Genomic DNA, 19,428 nt, shown 5'->3' with positions numbered 1-19,428 from the left:
ATGGAAGGAGGTTTTCACTCAAAATCTCACGATACATGGCCCCATTCTTTCTTTCCTTTACACAGATCAGTCGTCCTGGTCCCTTAGCAGAAAAACAGCCCCAGAGCATGATGTTTCCACCCCCATGCTTCACTGTAGGTATGGTTTTCTTTGGATGCAACTCAGCATTCTTTCTCCTCCAAACACGACGAGTTGAGTTATTACCAAAAAGTTCTACTTTGGTTTCATCTGACCATATGACATTCTCCCAATCCTCTTCTGGATCATCCAAATGCTCTCTAGCAAACTTCAGACTGGCCCTTACATGTACTGGCTTAAGCAGGAGGGAAACGTCTGGTACTGCATGATTTGAGTCCCTCGCAGCGTAGTGTGTTACCTATGGTAGCCTTTGATACTTTGGTCCCAGCTCTCTGCAGGTCATTCACTAGGTCCCCCCGTGTAGTTCTGGGATTTTTGCTCACCGTTCATTTTTGCTCACCACGGGGTGAGATTTTGCGTGGAGCCCCAGATCGAGGGAGATTATCAGTGGTCTTGTATGTCTTCAATTTTCTAATAATTGCTCCTACAGTTGATTTCTTCACACCAAGCTGTTTGCCTATTGCAGATTCAGTCTTCCCAGCCTGGTGCAAGTCTACAATTTTGTTTCTGGTGTCCTTCGACATCTCTTGGTCATAGTGGAGTTTGGAGTGTGACTGTTTGAGGTTGTGGACAGGTGTCTTTTATACTGATAACAAGTTCAAACAGGTGCCATTATTACAGGTAACGAGTGGAGGACAGAGGAGACTCTTACAGAAAAAGTTACAGGTCTGTGAGAGCCAGAAATCTTGCTTTTTTGTAGATGACCAAATACTTATTTTCCACCATAATTTGCAAATAAATTCTTTAAAAATCAGACAATGTGATTTTATGGATTTTTTTTCTCATTATGTCTCTTAGTTGAGGTATACATATGATGAAAATTACAGGCCTCTCATCTTTTTAATTAGGAGAACTTCCACAATTGGTGGCTGACTAAATACTTTTTTGCCCCTCTGTATCAGTATGTGGCATTTATCAGTGAAAACAAATCTAGGTGATTATATTCACTTTAATTCCTTAACCTCTTAAGGACCAAGCCCATTTTCACCTTAAAGGAGAACTACGGGATTGAAAATTTTATCCCCTATCCCAAGGATAGGGGATAAGTTTCGGATCGCGGGGGGTCCGACCGCTGGGGCCCCCTACGATCTCCCGTACAGGGCCCCGGCTCTCTGCGTAGAGAGCGCGTGTCGACCACCGCACGAGGCGGCGGCTGACACGCGCCCTCCATTTACTGCTATGGGAGAGCCGAAGCGCTGCCTTCGGCAATTTCCGGCTCTCCCATAGCAGTGTATGGAGGGGGCGTGTCGGCCGCTGCTTCGTGCGGTGGTCAACACGCGCTCTCTACGCAGAGAGCCGGGGCCCCGTACGGGAGAATGCGGGGGGCCCCAGCGGTCGGACCCCCCGCGATCTGAAATTTTTCAATCCCGTAGTTCTACTTTAAGGACCAGAGCGTTTTTTTGCACATCTTACCACTGTCACTTTAAGCATTAATAACTCTGGGATGCTTTTACTTTTCATTCTGATTCCGAGATTGTTTTTTCGTGACATATTCTACTTTATGTTAGGCTGCATTCACACTTCATTTTTACATTACAGGTGCCGGATCCGGCTAGGGGAGGGGCAAACCGGGCTCTCCCGTTTACTTTAATGAGCCGACCAGAGTCAAACGGCGACTCCTGTCGGCTCATTTTTGACCCGTATGCGGTTTTAGGTCCGGTCACAAAACCGGATACGGGTCAAAAATGAGCCGACAGGAGTCACCGTTTGACACTGGTCGGCTCATTAAAGTAAATGGAGTTCAGCGCTGGTCCGGCTGGGGTACAGGAGAGCCCAATTTGCCCCTCACCCCAGCCGGATCCGGCACCTGTAATGTAAAAACGAAGTGTAAATGCAGCCTATGTGGTAAATTTTTGTTGATTCTTGGTGAAAAATTCCGAAATTTGATGAAAATTTTTTGCATTTTTCTTACTTTGGAGCTCTCTGCTTGTAAGGAAAATACATTCCAAATTATATATTGATTCATATATACAATATGTCTACTTTGTTTGCATCATAAAGTTGACATGTTTTTACTTTTAGAAGACATCAAAGGGCTTAAAATTTCAGCAGCAATTTTCACAACATTTTCATAATCTGAATTTGTCAGGGACCAGTTCAGGTTTGAAGTGGATTTGAAGGGCCTTTATATTAGAAATACGCCATACATGACCCCATTATAGAAACTGCAACCCTCAAAGTATTCAAAATGGCATTCAGAAAGTTTAACCCTTTAGGTGTTTCACAGGAATAGCAGAAAAGTGAAGGAGAAAATTCTATTTTTACACTCGCATGTTCTTGTAGACCAAGTTTTAGAATTTTTGCAAGAGGTAATAGGAGAAAAAGACCCCCAAAATTTGTAACCCAATTTCTCTTGAATAGGGAAATACCTCATATGTGTATGTCAAGTGTTCGGCGGGTGCAGTAGAGGGCTCAGAAGGGAAGGAGCAACAATGGGATTTTGGAGAATTAATTTTGCAGAAATGGTTTTTGTGGGGCATGTCCCATTTAGGAAGCCCCTATGGTGCCAGAAGAGAAAAAAAAAAAAAAAAACACATGGCCTACTATTTTGGAAACTACACCCCTCAAGGAACCTAACAAGGTGTATCTGACGACGTTTCGTTAAAGTTTGATGTGTAAAGGAAAAGATATTTTTCACTAAAGTGCAGTTTTCTCCACAAATTAAAATTATTTACAAAGGGTAATAGGAAAAAATGCCCCCCCCCCCCCCCCCCCCCCCAAAATTTGTAACCGCATCTCTTCTGAGTATGGAAATAGCCCATTTTAGGTTGTCAAATGCTCTGTGGGCGAACTACAATGCTCAGAAGAGAAGAAGTCCCATTTGGCTTTTGGAAAGCAAATTTTGCTGAAATGGTTTTTGGGGGGCATGTCGCATTTAAGAAGCCCCTATGGTGCCAGAACAGCAAAAAAATAAAAAAAACATGGTGGAAACTACCCCTCAAGGAACGTAACAAGGGGTACAGTGAGTCTAAACTCCTCACAGGTGCTTGACGACTTTACACTAAAGTCGTATGTGTAAATGAAAAAAATGCTAAAATGCTGTTTTTTCCTCCAAATTTTACATTGTTACAAGGAGTAATGGGAGAAAATTCCCCCAAAATGGGTAACCCCGTTCCTTCTAAGTATGGAAATACCCCATATGTGGACATCAAGTGCTCTGCTGGTGCACTACAGGGCTCAGAAGAGAAGGAGCGCCATTGGGCTTTAGGAGAGAGAATTTGTTTGGAATGGAAGTCAGGTGCCATGTGCGTTTACAAAGCCCCCCATGGCGCCAGAACAGTGACCCACTCATACACATGTGACGCCATTTTGGAAACTACGCTCCACAGAATTTAATAAGGGGTGCAGTGAACATTTAGACCCCACTGGAATTTGACAGATCTTTGGAACAGTGTGCTGTGCAAATGAAAATGAAAAATTTAATTTTTCATGGACCACTGTTCCAAAAATCTGTCAGACACCTGTGGGGCGTAAATGCTCACTGTACCCCTTATTACATTACGTGAGGGGTGTAGTTTCCAAAATGGGGTCACAATGGGGGGGGTCCATTGTTCTGGCACTATGGGGGCTTTGTAAACACACGTGGCCTTGAATTCCAGACAAATTTTCTCTCCAAAAGCCCAATGGCGCTCCTTCTCTTCTACTTTCAATAGTTTTTTATTGATAAGATGTTCAAGAAATTATTGCAGACAGTCATGCTGTAACAAGCAAGGCGTCACAGAACAGAACAACAACAATTCACAACAAACAGTAACAGTGTCCTTGCAGAAATATCTGGCATCTTACGTCCTAGTAAATGTTTTAATACCTTCTACTTAGTATTGTCATCTTTCACCCTTTGATATTCAACCAACATGTCTTTATTCGGTTGGAAGGAAAATGCCTGTATGTCAGATATCTTTGCAGTATTGAGAGGCAGACCATGGAGCCCATCTAAGAGAGAAAACTGAGTACCTTCCTGAACCTAGTTCTATGATTTTTTCAAAAGAATAAGTAGTATTCAATTTGTTAATCAGATTGTCTATGTCCTTCTCTTCTGAGCATTGTAGTTCGTCAGCAGAGCACTTTACATCTACATATGGAGTATTTCCTTACTCAGAAGAAATGTTTCAAATATTGGAGGGCTTTTTTTCCTATTTTCCCTTGTGAAATTGAAAAATTTAGGGTAACACCAGCATTTTAGTGAAAACAATTATTTTTTTCATTTTCCCATCCAGCTTTAAAAAAAATTGTCAAACACCTGTGGGGTGTTAAGATTCACTATACCTCTTGTTACGTTCCGTGAGGGGTGTAGTTTCCAAAATGGGGTCACACGTGGGTATTCATTTTTTTGCGTTTGTCAGAACCGCTGTAAAATCAGCCACCCCTGTGCAAATCACCAATTTAGGCCTCAACTATACATAGTGCGCTCTCACTCCTGAGCCATGTTGTGCGTCCGCAGAGCATTTTACGTCCACATATGGGGTATTTCCGTACTCAGGCAAAATTGCGGTACAAATTTTGGAGGTCTTTTTTTTTCCTTTTACCTTTTGTGAAAATGAAAAGTATGGGGCAACACCAGCATGTTAGTGTAATTATTTTTTTTTTTACACTATAAGGGGTAAAAGGAGAAAAGGCCCCTCAAAATTTGTAGTGCAATTGCTCCCGAGTACGGAAATACCCCATATGTGGCACTGAACTGTTTCCTTGAAATACGACAGGGCTCCGAAGTGAGAGAGTGCCATGCGCATTTGAGGACTATATTAGGGGTGGACATAGGGGTATTCTACGCCAGTGATTCCCAAACAGGGTGCCTCCAGCTGTTGCTAAACTCCCAGCATGCCTAGAGTCAGTGGCTGTCCGGAAATGCTGAGGTGTTGTTTTGCAACAGCTGGAGACTCTGTTTTGGAAACACTGCTGTACGATCCATTTTTATTTGGGGGGGACAGTGTAAGGGGGTGTATATGTAGTGTTTTACCCTTTATTATGTGGTAGTGTAGTGTTTTTAGGGTACATTGACATGGGTGGGTTTACGTTGAGTCTCCCGCTAGGAGTTTGCGCTGCAGCGAAAAGTTTGCCGCAGCTCAAACTTGAAGCAGGAAACTCACTGTAAACCCACCCGTGTGAATCTACCCTGTACGTTCAAATGGGGGGGGGCAGACCTCCAGCTTTTGCAAAACTACAACTCCCAGCATGTACTGACTGTGCATGCTGGGAGTTGTACTTTTGTAACAGCTGGAGGCACACTGGTTGGAAAAACTTCAGTTAGGTTCTGTTACCTAACTCAGTATTTTCCAACATGTGTGCCTCCAGCTGTTGCACAACTACTGATTACCGAAGGGCATGCTGGGAGATGTAGTTATGCAACAGCTGGAGGTACACAACTACTACTCCCAGCATGCCGAGACAGCTGTTTGGGCATGATGGGTGTTGCAGTTTTGCAAGATCTGGAGGGCTACAGTTTAGAGAGCAGTTTAGTCTCTCCAAACTGTAGCCCTCCAGATGTTTCTAGGCAACTACTCACCGTCACTATTGAGCCGGCGCTGATGGGTAAGTGAACCTCCGACGCCGGTCCCAGTCGGTTCCCCCGTTCTGCCCGGACTACTGTGGGTGGACAGAACGGGGGATCCGAACTTTCAACGCCCCCCGCCCGATTTGCTATTGTTCGGTCGCTTCTGACCGACCAATAGGAGGGGTGGCACCCCTGCCACCTCACCTCTTCCGGGGGATCATGGGTGTCTTGAACAACCCCGATCCCCCTTATTTTCCGGGTCACCGGAGACCCATATGACCCGGAATCGCCGGTGTGAATTCAGGACTCCCCTGGACATATGCACGGGATGCCTGCTGATAGATATCAGCAGTCATCCCGGTCCGTTCCCCACCCAGTGCGTGGCGGGGACCGAAATTTCTTGGTTCTTAAGTACCAGGGAGCAAAGGCGTACCTGTACACACTTGGTCCCTAAGTGGTTAAGGACGCAGGGTGTACAGGTACGCCCCGACGTCCTGGTACTTTCGGACTCGGGGCGTACCTGCACGTCCTGAGTCCCGCTAACGGGGTTTAAACCGTTCTCATGAGAACAGGTTAAACCCCCGTGGGTCCCAGTTTCTACAGGCAGCCAGGACCCATGGCTAATGCCGGGCACTGCCGATTGAGCTGATGCCCGGCATTAACACTTTAGACGCCGCAATCAAAATTGATCACAGTGTCTAAAGTGAAAGTAAAACTATCCCGGCAGCTCAGCAGAGCTGATCGGGACTATTGTGACAGCTTACTAAACAGGAGGGTCACCTGCCCCCGGTCGTCTGATTGGCGATCTACTGCTCCACGCCATGGCTGGAGCAGCATAGCGCCGATATCACTGATCAGTGCTTTGCTATGGCATAGCTGTGATCAGTTTATGCAATCAGAAGATTGCATGATATAGCCCCCTGTACGGCTAAAAAAAAAAAAAAGTAAAAAGGGTTAAAAATAAATAAAGAGAATACATGTGAATAAGCCCCTTCCCCCCCCAATAAAAATTTGAATCACCCCCCTTTTCCTATTTTTAAAATAAAATGTCATAAAAAATAAATCGTGTGGTACCGCCGTGTAAGTAAATGTCCGAACTATTAAAATAGAAGGTTAGCTGAACCGCACGGTCAATGGCGTACATGTAAAAAAATATCAAAGTCCAAAATTGTGAATTTTTTGTCCCTTCATATACCATAAAAATATTAATAAAAAGCGATCAAAAAGTCCAATCAAAACAAAAATGGTACCAATAAAAACTACAGACCATGGCGCAAAAAATTATATAGAGCCCCATAAGCTAAAAATTTAAAAGTTATAGGGTCAGAAGATGACAATTTTAAACTAATTTTGGTGCATGTAGTTATAACTTTTTTAAAGTAGTAAAATAAATAAAACCAACATAAATTAGGTATCCCTGTAACCGTATGGACCCACAGAATAAAGATAGTGTCATTTTTACTGAAAAGTCCACTGTATTGAAATAGAAGCCCTAAAAAGTTGCAAAATGGCATTCATTTTTCTTCATTTCACACCCACAAATAATTTTTTTTTGTTTTGCCGCCGATTGTTATAAAATGAGTAATGTCATTTACAAAGTACAATTGGTGAAGCATAAAACAAGCCATTATATGCTCTGTAGGTGCAAAATTGAACGCGTTATGATTTTTAGAAGGTGAGGAGGAAAAAACAAAAGTGCAAAAACAAAGATTGTTTTGAGTCCTTAAGGGGTTAAAATGGATGACCTATCCTTCGCCCTCTCTTGCAAGCACCACGGCCTCTTCAGTGTTTACATGCGCTTGGTTCTTGCAGGTAGCGTACTTTTAGTAGTGGCAGCACAAGGTACTGCAGCATACTGCCCCCTTCACAGTACCTTGCCCTGCCACTACTAAAAGTACAGCAACTGCAAATACTTAGCGTATGTAAACACTGAAGAAGCTGTGGTGCGACATGTCAAAAGTTTATTTAAATGGCTGTAACACTTTTTAAACTATACATGCAGCTATTCCTGTGGAACAATGTCTGTCAGGGTCATCAAAGTGGGCAGCGATGTGTTTACACTGTTATTTAACCCCTTAAGGACCAAGGACGTACCGGTACGTCCTTGGTCCTGCTCTTCTGATATAACGCGGGGTTACACAGTAACCCCGCGTCATATCATGGCGGGCCCGGCGTCATAGTGAAGCCGGGACCCGCCTCTAATAGCGCGCAGCGCCGATCGCGGCGCCGCGCGCTATTAACCCTTTAGCCGCGCGCTCAAAGCTGAGCCGCGCGGCTAAAAGTGAAAGTGAAAGTTCCCGGCTAGCTCAGTCGGGCTGTTCGGGATAGCCGCGGCTAATCACGGCATCCCGAACAGCTGACAGGACAGCGGGAGGGCCCCTTCCTGCCTCCTCGCTGTCCGATCGCCGAATGACTGCTCAGTACCTGAGATCCAGGCATGAGCAGTCATCCGGCAGAATCGTTGATCACTGGTTTCTTATGAGAAACCAGTGATCAGCATAGAAGATCAGTGTGTGCAGTGTTATAGGTCCCTATGGGACCTATAACACTGCAAAAAAAAAGTGAAAAAAAAAAGTGAATAAAGATCATTTAACTCCTCCCCTATTAAAAGTTTGAATCACCCCCCTTTTCCAATAAAAAAAAAAACACAGTGTAAATAAAAATAAAAATAAACATATGTGGTATCACCGCGTGCGGAAATGTCCGAATTATAAAAATATATCATTAATTAAACCGCTCGGTCAATGTCGTGCGCGCAAAAAAATTCCAAAGTCCAAAATAGTACATTTTTGGTCACTTTTTATATCATTTAAAAATGAATAAAAAGTGATCAATAAGTCCTATCAATGCAAAAATGGTACCGTTAAAAACTTCAGATCATGGCGCAAAAAATGAGCCCTCATACCGCCCCATACACGGAAAAATAAAAAAGTTATAGGGGTCAGAAGATGACAATTTTAAACGTATTAATTTTCCTGCATGTAGTTATGATTTTTTCCAGAAGTCCGACAAAATCAAACCTATATAAGTAGGGTATCATTTTAATCGTATGGACCTACAGAATACATATCAGGTGTCATTTTTACCGAAAAATGTACTACGTAGAAACGGAAGCCCCCAAAAGTTACAAAACAGCGTTTTTTTTTTCAATTTTGTCGCACAATGATTTTTTTTTCCCGCTTCACCATAGATTTTTGGGCAAAATGACTGACGTCATTACAAAGTAGAATTGGTGGCGCAAAAAATAAGCCATCATATGGATTTTTAGGTGTAAATTTGAAAGAGTTATGATTTTTTAAAGGCAAGGAGCAAAAAACGAAAATGCAAAAACGGAAAAACCTCCGGTCCTTAAGGGGTTAAAGGGGTACTCCGGTGGAAAACCTTTTATTTATTTTCATTTTTTTATCAACTGGTGCCAGAAAGTTAAACAGATTTGTAAATGACTTCTATTAAAAAATCTTAATCCTTTCAGTACGTATTAGCTGCTGAACACTACAGAGGAAATCTTTTATTTTTGGAACACAGGGCTCTCTGCTGAATCACAAGCACAGTGCTCTCTGCTGACATCTCTGTCCATTTTTAGGAACTGTCCAGAGTAGGAGAAAATCCCCATAGCAAACATATGCTGTTCTGGACAGTTCCTAAAATGGACCGAGATGTCAGCAGAGAGCACTGTGCTCGTGATGTCAGCAGAGAGCTCTGGGTTCCAAAAAGAAAAGAATTTCCTCTGTAATATTCAGCAGCTAATAAGTACTGGAAGGATTAAGATTTTTTTAATAGAAGTAATTTACTAATCTGTTTAACTTTCATTACAGGTGCCGGATTCGGCTGTGGGAGGGGCAAACCGGGCTCTCCCGTACCCCAGGCGGACCAGCGCTGAACTCCATTTCACTTAAATGAGCCGACCGGAGTCAAACGGTGACTCCGGTCGGCTCATTTTTGCCCATAGCCGTCTGAAGGGAGTGCAGTAAAGAAAATGGACCATGTGCTGAAAGACATAGAAGGATAGAACAAGGAGGACTTCAGAAATGTACAGGATCACCCCGCGCTGAATGGAACAAGGGAGAGCAGGACAACGGAGCCTTCAGGGAGTAACTTTAATGGTCCAGCATGCGTAAAGTTACTCCCCTGAAGCCTCCGTTGTCCTGCTCTCCCTAATTCCATTCAGCGCGGGGTGATCCTGTGCATTTCTAAAGTCCTCCTTGTTCTGTATACTCTTTCACAGGATGGCTGCAGATTGGACTCATTTCATATACGCTTCACATTGTTGTGTATAACATCTTTGATAAGCGGCTGTCTTTCTCCTCCCCCCGCGGGTTTACTTGGAGTCCTGCACATGAGAGCGCCTTCTCTCCCTTTTCTCTTCAAAGATGGAGAGAGGCATTCTTGTAAATGCAGTGTTTTCCAAACAGTGTGTCTCCAGCTGTTGCAAAACTACAACTCCCAGCATGCCAGGACAGTCAAAGGCTGTCTGGGCATGCTGGGAGTTGTAGTTTTACAACAGCTGGAGACACCCTGTTTGGAAAACACTGCGGTAATGTAAAGTGAACAGGTTTGGAAACAGTGGGGGAGATTTATCAAAACCTGTGCAAAGGAAAAGTTGCCCAATTGCCGATAGCAACCAATCAGATTGCTTCTTTCATTTTACAGAGGCCTTTTTAAAAATGAAAGAAGCGATCTGATTGGTTGCTATGGGCAACTCAGCAACTTTTCCTCTGGACAGGTTTTGATAAATCCCACTCAGTGTTTTTAAGCCACATTCCAAGCAAAACCGATACGGTCTTAGGCTGTGTTCACACCACGTTTTCAGCCATGCGGGACCACATATGGCTGGGGGGAGCTAAAACAGGGTGCTCCCGTATGTAATTCATTTCAATGAGCCGACCGGAGTCAAACGCTGACTCCTGTCGGCTCATTTTTGCCTCACATGCGGTTTTCCACCGGACCTAAAACCATGGTCCGGTGGGAAAACCGCATACGGGGCAAAAATGAGCCGACTGGAGTCGGCGTTTGACTCCGGTCGGCTCATTGAAATGAATTACATACGGGCGGCATACGGGAGCACCCTGTTTTAGCTCCCCCCAGCCATATGTGGTCCCGCATGGCTGAAAACGTGGTGTGAACACAACCTTATTCCTATTGCAGGGTCTGGTGGTGGAGAACATGACCTAGTCTCAAAGAACACATAAGTTATGTTGGGTTCACACCACGTTTTTGCAATACAGTTCCCATATACATTTTCAATTTGAAAACCGTACGGAACCGTATTGAAAACTGTATGCATTGACTCTCCATTGAAAACCGTATGCCAAAAGATGCATCAGGTTGTCTGTTTTGCATCCCGTACGGTTTTGTCATATTTTTTCCCCAAAACCGTAGCCTACCACGGTTTTTGGTCCGGGTGAAAAACCGCATTGAATCGTATATGTTTTTTTTTTTTACATGGCAGTCAATGGGAACCATACAGAACCGTATGTGCGTTTGGTTACATCTGGTTTTCACCATACAGTTTTTGACTTTGCACAGTTTTTTTCTTGGAATTTCAATCAAACAAGTGAAATTTTATTCATAATGGAGTAAAAAGTTAAAAATATATAATTTATTTTCTTAAAAAACCGGATGCAACCGGACATCATTTTTCAAACCGTGTATGATTAAAATTTGTACACACGTTTTGATACAGTTTAGTCAGGTTTGAGGAATCAGTTTTTTTGTTGAAAACCTGATATGATACTGTATTGCAAAAACGTGGTGTGAACCCAGCCTTTGCTTTTCTTTCTGTATCATGTATGCATACAATATGTACTTGACCACTCTTACATTTTCCTTCATGTAGGGCACCTCTATTGGAAAATGCCCCAAGTACAAGCTGTTTAAGGGTTACATAGAGCTGGAGCTGCAGCTCCGAGAATTTGACCGCTGTAGGAAACTGTACGAAAAGTTCCTGGAATTTGCTCCAGAAAACTGCACCACGTGGATTAAGTTTTCAGAACTGGAAACCATTCTAGGCGATGTGGACAGAGCCCGCGCTGTGTATGAGTTGGCTATTGGACAACCACGACTTGATATGCCTGAGGTAAGTGGATTCCCTTGTTTGCTTCATAAAAACTGGAAGAAGTCATGAGGCCTGAAGTCTTAGTCTGTCACAAGACGTGGCTGTGAATTCTAGTATGGCCATGAAGCTGCCCATAAACTAGGGATCGACCGATTATCGGTTTGGCCGATAATCACGATTTTGGGCTTTATCGGTATCGGCAATTACCTTGCCGATAATCCGATAATGAACCCGCCCCACCGCACCGCCCCATTGCCTCCCCTATCCCCGGTTTTATAATTACCTGTTCCCGGGGTCCACGCTACTTCTGGCTCCTGCTGCGTCCTGCGTTACGCTGTGCGCAATGACGAGTGACGTGACGTGACGCGACGTCACCGTCAGTGCGCACAGTGACAGCTCAGGAGGACGCCACCGCAGCCAGATGTAGAGTGGGCCCCGGGAACAGGTAGTTATAAAACCGGGGATGGGGGAGGCAATGGGGCCAGGGCGGTCGCTGTGGTGGTGATAGGACTCAGGAGGACCCCCGGACAGGCAGGGGGAGAGAAAACGGGTGGTGGCGGTGGTCTATGGCACTGCAAAAGCCACTGCAGTTCATTGATTTAAAGCCCCGCTTTAAATCAATGATCTTCAGCGGGGGGAGGGGGGTTTAAACAGCCGATAACTTATACCGGAATATCGGTATAAATTATCGGCTATCGGCCCTAACCTCCACCGATTATCGGTATCGGCCCTAAAATAAACTATATCGGTTGATCCCTACCATAAACTAAGGGCATGGGGCAAATTATTCAATTATCATAAAAAGGAGATGAGAGACTATTTATAGCAACCAGATTCCTGCGGTCACTGTACATAGCAACCACGTTCCTGCGGTCACTGTACATAGCAACCATGTTCGTGCGGTCACTGTACATAGCAACCACGTTCCTGTGGTCACTGTACATAGCAACCACATTCCTGCGGTCACTGTACATAGCAACCATGTTCCCGCGGTCACTGTACATAGTAACCACGTTCCTGCGGTCACTGTACATAGCAACTAAGTTCCTGCAGTCATTGTACATAGCAACCACGTTTCTGCGGTCACTGTACATAGCAACCATGTTCCCGCGGTCACTGTACATAGTAACCACGTTCCTGCGGTCACTGTACATAGCAACTAAGTTCCTGCAGTCATTGTACATAGCAACCACGTTTCTGCGGTCACTGTACGTAGCAACCAGATTCCTGCGGTCATTGTACATAGCAACCACGTTCCTGCGGTCACTGTACATAGCAACCATGTTCGTGCGGTCACTGTACATAGCAACCACGTTCCTGTGGTCACTGTACATAGCAACCACATTCCTGCGGTCACTGTACATAGCAACCATGTTCCCGCGGTCACTGTACATAGTAACCACGTTCCTGCGGTCACTGTACATAGCAACTAAGTTCCTGCAGTCATTGTACATAGCAACCACGTTTCTGCGGTCACTGTACATAGCAACCATGTTCCCGCGGTCACTGTACATAGTAACCACGTTCCTGCGGTCACTGTACATAGCAACTAAGTTCCTGCAGTCATTGTACATAGCAACCACGTTTCTGCGGTCACTGTACGTAGCAACCAGATTCCTGCGGTCATTGTACATAGCAACCACGTTCCTGCGGTCATTGTACATAGCAATAACGTTCCTGCGGTCACTGTAGGTAGCAACCAGATTCCTGAGGTCATTGTACATAGTAATAACGTTCCTGCGGTCACTGTACATAGCAACCACGTTCCTGCGATCACTGTACATAGCAACCACGTTCCTGCGGTCACTGTACATAGCAACTAAGTTCCTGCGGTCATTGTACATAGCAACCACGTTCCTGCGGTCATTGTACATAGTAATAACGTTCCTGCGGTCACTGTACGTAGATACCAGATTCCTGTGGTCATTGTACATAGCAACCACATTCCTGCGGTAATTGTACATAGCAACCATGATCCTGTGGTCACTGTTCGTAGCAACCAGATTACTGCGGTCACTGTACTTTCCATGATATATGGCATGCTAAGCACGTATTTCACCATGACGTGTTAATATTGGTCGGTACCTAGTTCATAATAGTAAAACCTTGTATGAATCACTTAAAGGGGTTATCCAGGTTTTATTAACTTTTCACTATCGTGGCTGTGATGGCAAGTTATGTCTTAAGCGCTTTACTTGCCTAAATGTGTGAGGTGGATCGACCCCTTTTTTGTGATTTCATGGTCCCCCCAACATTCCTTAGGTGTCTGGTTGAATGTTTTCTCATGCCTTTTCCAGGATCCTGTTCTGATCTCAGGGAGCTTGGCTCCATCTTGTCTTTTTTTCAAAAGACAGCCGCTTGTTGACAAGTGCAGTCCAACTGTACGTTCTGTGCAGTCCTTACTGTATTTTGACATGTGCAGTCCAGCTGTATGTTAAAAGCGTCCGCAGCTGTCATGTGATCTTAGCAGTCTGCAGACAGCAGGGGACGCATTGAACGCCGACACGGCAGCTCACACAGCTGGACGGCACAGGGGGCTGGCTTGTCAGGGAAGATAGGAAGAAGCCAAGCCTCCTGTGATCAGCTGTTGTCTCGAGCCGAACAGGATCTCCGGAAAGACTCGAGACGAGAGTCATCCAGAGACCGGAGGAATGATGAATCTGGGGTGAGCCATGAAAGCACATAAAAGGGGTCGATCCACCCCACACATGTAGGGCACTTAAGACATGACTTGCCATCAAAGTTTATAAAACCTGGATAATCCCTTTAATAAAGGCTTTACCTTTTTAATTACAAATAACGTTCTTTTTCCTGGCTATTGAAGAATGTGGTCACGGTCCACTTACTGTATACAGATTGGAGTGCATGAGCAGTCTTTCCATAGACCAGTGTTTCCCAACCAGGGTGCCTCCAGCTGTTGCAAAACTACAACTCCAAGCATGCTGGGACTTGTAGTTTTGCAATAGCTGGAGGCACCCTTGTTGGGAAACACTGCCATAGACTAACAAACCAAAGACCAGGTTGACATGGTTAGGTACAAATTGTGTAGACTCTACTTGTAGACTGCATTACATTGGGGTGTTTGGTTGAGCATTCTCCACTGTTGATTACATGGAATTGGACCCACCATACAACTAGATGTGACAGAGAAAGGAAAAGCTCTTCTAGAGTGAGTTCACACATGGCATGTTGCAGAAATTTCTGCAACTGAAAATCTGTTCCATTTAACCAATAAGGGATATTTCAGTTGAAAAGGACAATTACAAAAACGTCTAAAACATAAAACGTCTAAAACATATATTGTATAGCAGCAGCTTTAGTCAGTTTGAAGCTAGAATTGATTATCTTGATGATTTCTCATTTACTTACAGGTTCTCTGGAAATCTTATATTGATTTTGAAATAGAACAAGAGGAGTTTGAGAAGACAAGAAATCTATATCGGAGACTTCTGCAGAGAACACAGCATGTCAAGGTAAACAATAAGATTTGTACAGTACAGTTTGATGACCAGGTTCTTGTTTTATTAGCCTCTGTTCACATCTGCCCTGTAGTTTCCATTCATAACGGAAACCACAATGCAGTGCCGAATCCTTTGCTGACCGACACCACCAGCACACATCCCCTTTTATTAAGGGTGGGTTCACACTAGTGCACGGGTGCCGTATGCAGTTGGGGGGAGCGAAAACCGTCCGCTCCCATACCCCAGCCATAAACAATGTATTATATACTTTACCTGTCTGGGACATACTGAGGGGTCTATGAGTGCACCCCACCACCACCTCGACACGCGTTTCCATACTATGTCTGGATATAAATGCAATTTGCTGAATGGTCTCCATAGCATCCATTCGAATTACAAAAATTCCGCGAGGCATGGAATCGGCAGATATTTCATGCACAATTTTACAGCTGAAATTTCTGCATGAATTCCACAGAATGAATAAACCCACCTTTTTCTCAGTCGGCTCCATTGGAGGACACAGAGACTATGGGTATATCTTGCTGCCACTAGGCAATACAAAAAGAAAGTCAGCCCCTCCTGGCTGGATATACCCTGCCTACTGACTCTGCGCTAATCAGTTTGAGCTTAGTGTCAGTAAGAGGCAGATACAGGTCTGGAGTTCTCCAGACCTGGTCTTTTGCTTTTTTATTTTCTAGTTAAGGACGTGTATGTAGAATTTTTTTTCTGCCTTTTTGTTTCTGTTTTCTGGTGGGGGTTCAGGAGCATGGCGCTACATGTTTCCCCATATGCGATGAAGGGGCACAGGATATACACTGTTAAAGGGGTATTCCAGTAATTATTTTTATTGACTATGCTACAGGGGCTGTAAAGTTAGTGTAGTTCATAATATAGTGTCTGTACCTGTGTGTGATGGTTTTCTCACAATTCTTATGTAATTTTCACACCAATATTTATTTTTAACAGCATACAAAATGACTGCTGTCTCGGATTTTTCCCAGCTTGCAATGCGGTCGAGACCTGACTCACTAGTCAGCTGATGACAGGGAGCCTGTCTGCTTTAATGGGTGGAGGGATCAATCTGCAACTAATGCAACAGCTGTAGACACCCTGATTGAAGACCACAGGTTTGGGTAGCTGATGTGTGGGAAGGATGAAAATGGTATCATGGGATTTGTAGGCAAACAAGAAAACTGAAAACAGGAAATACAAGTTCACAGAAAACTAGCCACAGTGTTATGGTAATCTCACAGCATAGCCGTTTAGCCCAAGACAAGCGCAGATCCTTCCTAAGCATGTCCATTATTGCCTGCCAGGTATGTACTAAAATCACCTTATGCTGTATAACCCCTTTAACCCCTTTCTCGCCACCGGCCAGCACCTGGGGTTGCACCTTGGGTCCGGGTCCCCCTATGGTACCTGCTTGTCTCGCTGTTTCAACCCGGAATGATGCAGTTGACAACTACCTGGCTGAAGACATCTCTAGTTGAGTATTCCAGGTCAGGGTGAGTCTCTCTATCCCCCTCCCTCCCTGGGCTCTCTGCAGCCTCTGGGATGTCATACCTTGGGATCTCAAGGGGCCCATGCTGCTCTGGCAATACAGTTTGAGCCCGACCAGGCTCCACTGTCTTCCTGGTGGTCATCCTGATGGTCCGTGGTGCAGTGCCCATTCCTCCTTGCGGTTCCCGAAGTTCCCTGACAGTTTTACTATCGTTTTTGGCAGTCCCTGAGAGCGGGGCGGCAGGGAGTAATTAATTTAGGCTGCAGCCTACTAGCCGGCCTTTAGCTCCGCCCACTCCCTGTCTGTCGGACATTCCAGCGGGACTCCCACACCCTTCTCCTCACCAGCATATGAAATGTGAGCGCGTGCACCGGGGTCACTGTGTCTCCTATCAGTGCGGTGCGCATGCTTCAGGGAGTCATTTCCCGGGTGCATCCTCCCTCTCCTCCAATGAGCTTCTTGCGTGGCCATGCTGGCTCCTGTAGCACCTCCCTCCTCGTTATGGGTGGACCAGCCCTCTTTCTCTCTCTCTCTCCCTCTCTCTCTCTCTCTCTCTCTCTCTCTCTCTCTCTCTCCCTCCCTCTCTCCCTCTCTGCCTGGACAGAGTGCCTGCTCTTCACAGCTGCAGCATGTCTCTCCTCTCCATCTGCGGGACACAGGACCTGGGTGAGATTGCTCCATTTTCTTTGCTGGTCTCTTTTTTACTTGCACCTATGACCGCAGCCCAAGTCACTTATTACTCTTGTGTTGGCTGCAAATGCAAAATGCCTGGTGGTTCTGTCAAGTCCACCTGTCCTGCCTGCACTACCGCCCGCCGCAGCCCTCCTGTGCCTCCCACCCAGGATGTTCCCCCGAACGTGCGGTTTCCGCTTCCCCTCTGGAATGGGTCTTCTCCCTTTCACAGTCAATTTCCAACCTGACATAGGTCTCCCGATCCGTGGTTACTGCCTTAGAATGGTCTTCCTTGCATCCGTCCTCCAGGGAGGCTCCCCCAGTCTCACCTGATCCTCCTTTCAAGCGCTCTCACAAGCGCCCTAAAGTGTTGTCCTCTGGCTCTTCACCGGAGTCCCGCGCTCTGGAATGGCCCTCCCCCCACGGGTCCCACTCCTCCTCCCCGGCAGCGCCCTCGTTCTAGGGGGCCGCACTCTAGGCAATCGTCCAAGGCCTCCGGCTCTCTGTCCCAGGTCTGCCTCGCCTTCCCCTAAGGCTGCCTCCGCACGCTTCCGATCTCCTGGGGAACCTAAGGATGAGACATTGGATTCTGCCTCGGATCCAGAGGAACAGACCAGCGTGTCCGACATGGTGGACAGCTTGATGTCAGCCATCAGGGACACATTTCACCTAAAGGACCCCGGAACTTCGGACCCAGCTCCAGAAGTTTCCTTCCACCGCTCCCGTCGCTCTCGCAAGGTATTCAGTTCTCATACTGAATTTGACTCCTTACTGGACGCGGCAGGGAAGCACCCGGACAAACGCTTTCAAGGGACTAAGAAGATTCAGGCGCAGTTTATGTTTTCCCAAGACTTGATTGCAAAATGGACAACGCCATCTGCCGTGGATCCCCCATTTTCTTGACTGTCGAAATCTACTACTTTACCATTGGCAAATACAGCCTCCTTTAAAGATCCAGCAGACAAGAGGATTAAGAATCTGGCCAAATTCGCTTTTGAAGTGGCGGGATCATACTTGATTCCCGCCTTCGCTTCTGCTTTGGTATCCAAGGCTTTATCTGTTCGGTCTTCCCAGCTCTGCCAGGGCATTTTGTCTGGTGTCCCTCCGGAAGATTTGGCGGATCTTGCACTTTAACTCCCCAACGCTGGAGACTACCTGTGCTCTGCTTCCCTGGAGTCCACACGTTGTGCAGCCTTTGCTACGGGTAACCTGGTGTTGATTCGTCTCTCCATGTGGCTAAAAGCCTGGGAGGCCGATGCTGCTTCGAAGAAGTCTCTCACGGAATTACCTTTCTCCAGTACCCGGCATTTCGGGTCGCACTACAGACCCTTCTCGCTTAGGGAGTGATCATCCCAGTTCCTCCCGAGGAGCGTTTTTCGGGGTTCTACTCAAATCTTTCCATCGTCCCCAACAAGGGGGGCTCCGTTCGCCTTATCCTAGATCTGAAGCTCCTCAACCATCACTTGCTCCTGTGACATTTCTGCATGGAGTATCTCAGTTCTGTCATGGCGTCCATGGATCAAGGGGAGTATCTTTCCTCCGTAGATATCCGGGACACATATCTTCACATCCCAAATTTTCCGGCCCATCAGAGGGATCTCTGCTTCGCTGTACCGGAGGGCCATTTTCAGTTTTTGGCTCTTTCCTTCGGCCTGGCCATGGCCCCAAGGGTCTTCACCAAGGTCATGGCGGCAGTGATTGCCATCCTTCGTGCCCGGGGTATGTCAGTGATCCCTTACCTAGATGATCTCATCGTCAAGGCTTCATCCCGGGCCCAGAATCAGGAGAGTCTCCATCTCACAATGCAATCCTTGTTCCGTTTCGGCTGGGTGATCAACCGGTAAAAGTTCAATCTGTCTCCCCCGGACTCTGAATCAACACGGAGGCCGCCTGGGTTCAGCTTCCACTGGACAAGCGCCGCTCTTTGTCGGCAGGAGTCCATCTTCTCCATAATCCTGCTGCGGTTTCCATTCGCTTTTGCCAGTCTCTCCTGTGGTGGCTTCAGTCTTCCCATCTCCAGTGGGGACGGTCTTTCCTAACTCTCCATTGGCAAGTCATCACCACTGATGCGAGACTCAGCGGTTGGGGAGGAGTCTTCCGGGATCGGACA

The 19,428-nt window shown here is 45.9% G+C and overlaps 1 protein-coding gene across 1 annotated transcript in view; it reads left to right on the top strand.

Annotated features, from left to right (window-relative positions):
• CRNKL1 (crooked neck pre-mRNA splicing factor 1) overlaps positions 1-19,428 on the top strand; it is a 60,088-nt gene that overhangs the window by 25,083 nt on the left and 15,577 nt on the right. Inside the window, exons 11-12 of the mRNA XM_056567639.1 lie at positions 11,466-11,705; positions 15,056-15,157. Of these exons, the coding sequence (XP_056423614.1) occupies positions 11,466-11,705; positions 15,056-15,157 (342 nt within the window). The remainder of the gene's footprint in view (positions 1-11,465; positions 11,706-15,055; positions 15,158-19,428) is intronic.

Source organism: Hyla sarda, chromosome 3 (assembly GCF_029499605.1).
Source record: "Hyla sarda isolate aHylSar1 chromosome 3, aHylSar1.hap1, whole genome shotgun sequence".
NCBI classification, from domain to species: Eukaryota; Metazoa; Chordata; class Amphibia; order Anura; family Hylidae; genus Hyla; species Hyla sarda.
This window is presented reverse-complemented; position numbering and strand designations above follow the sequence as displayed.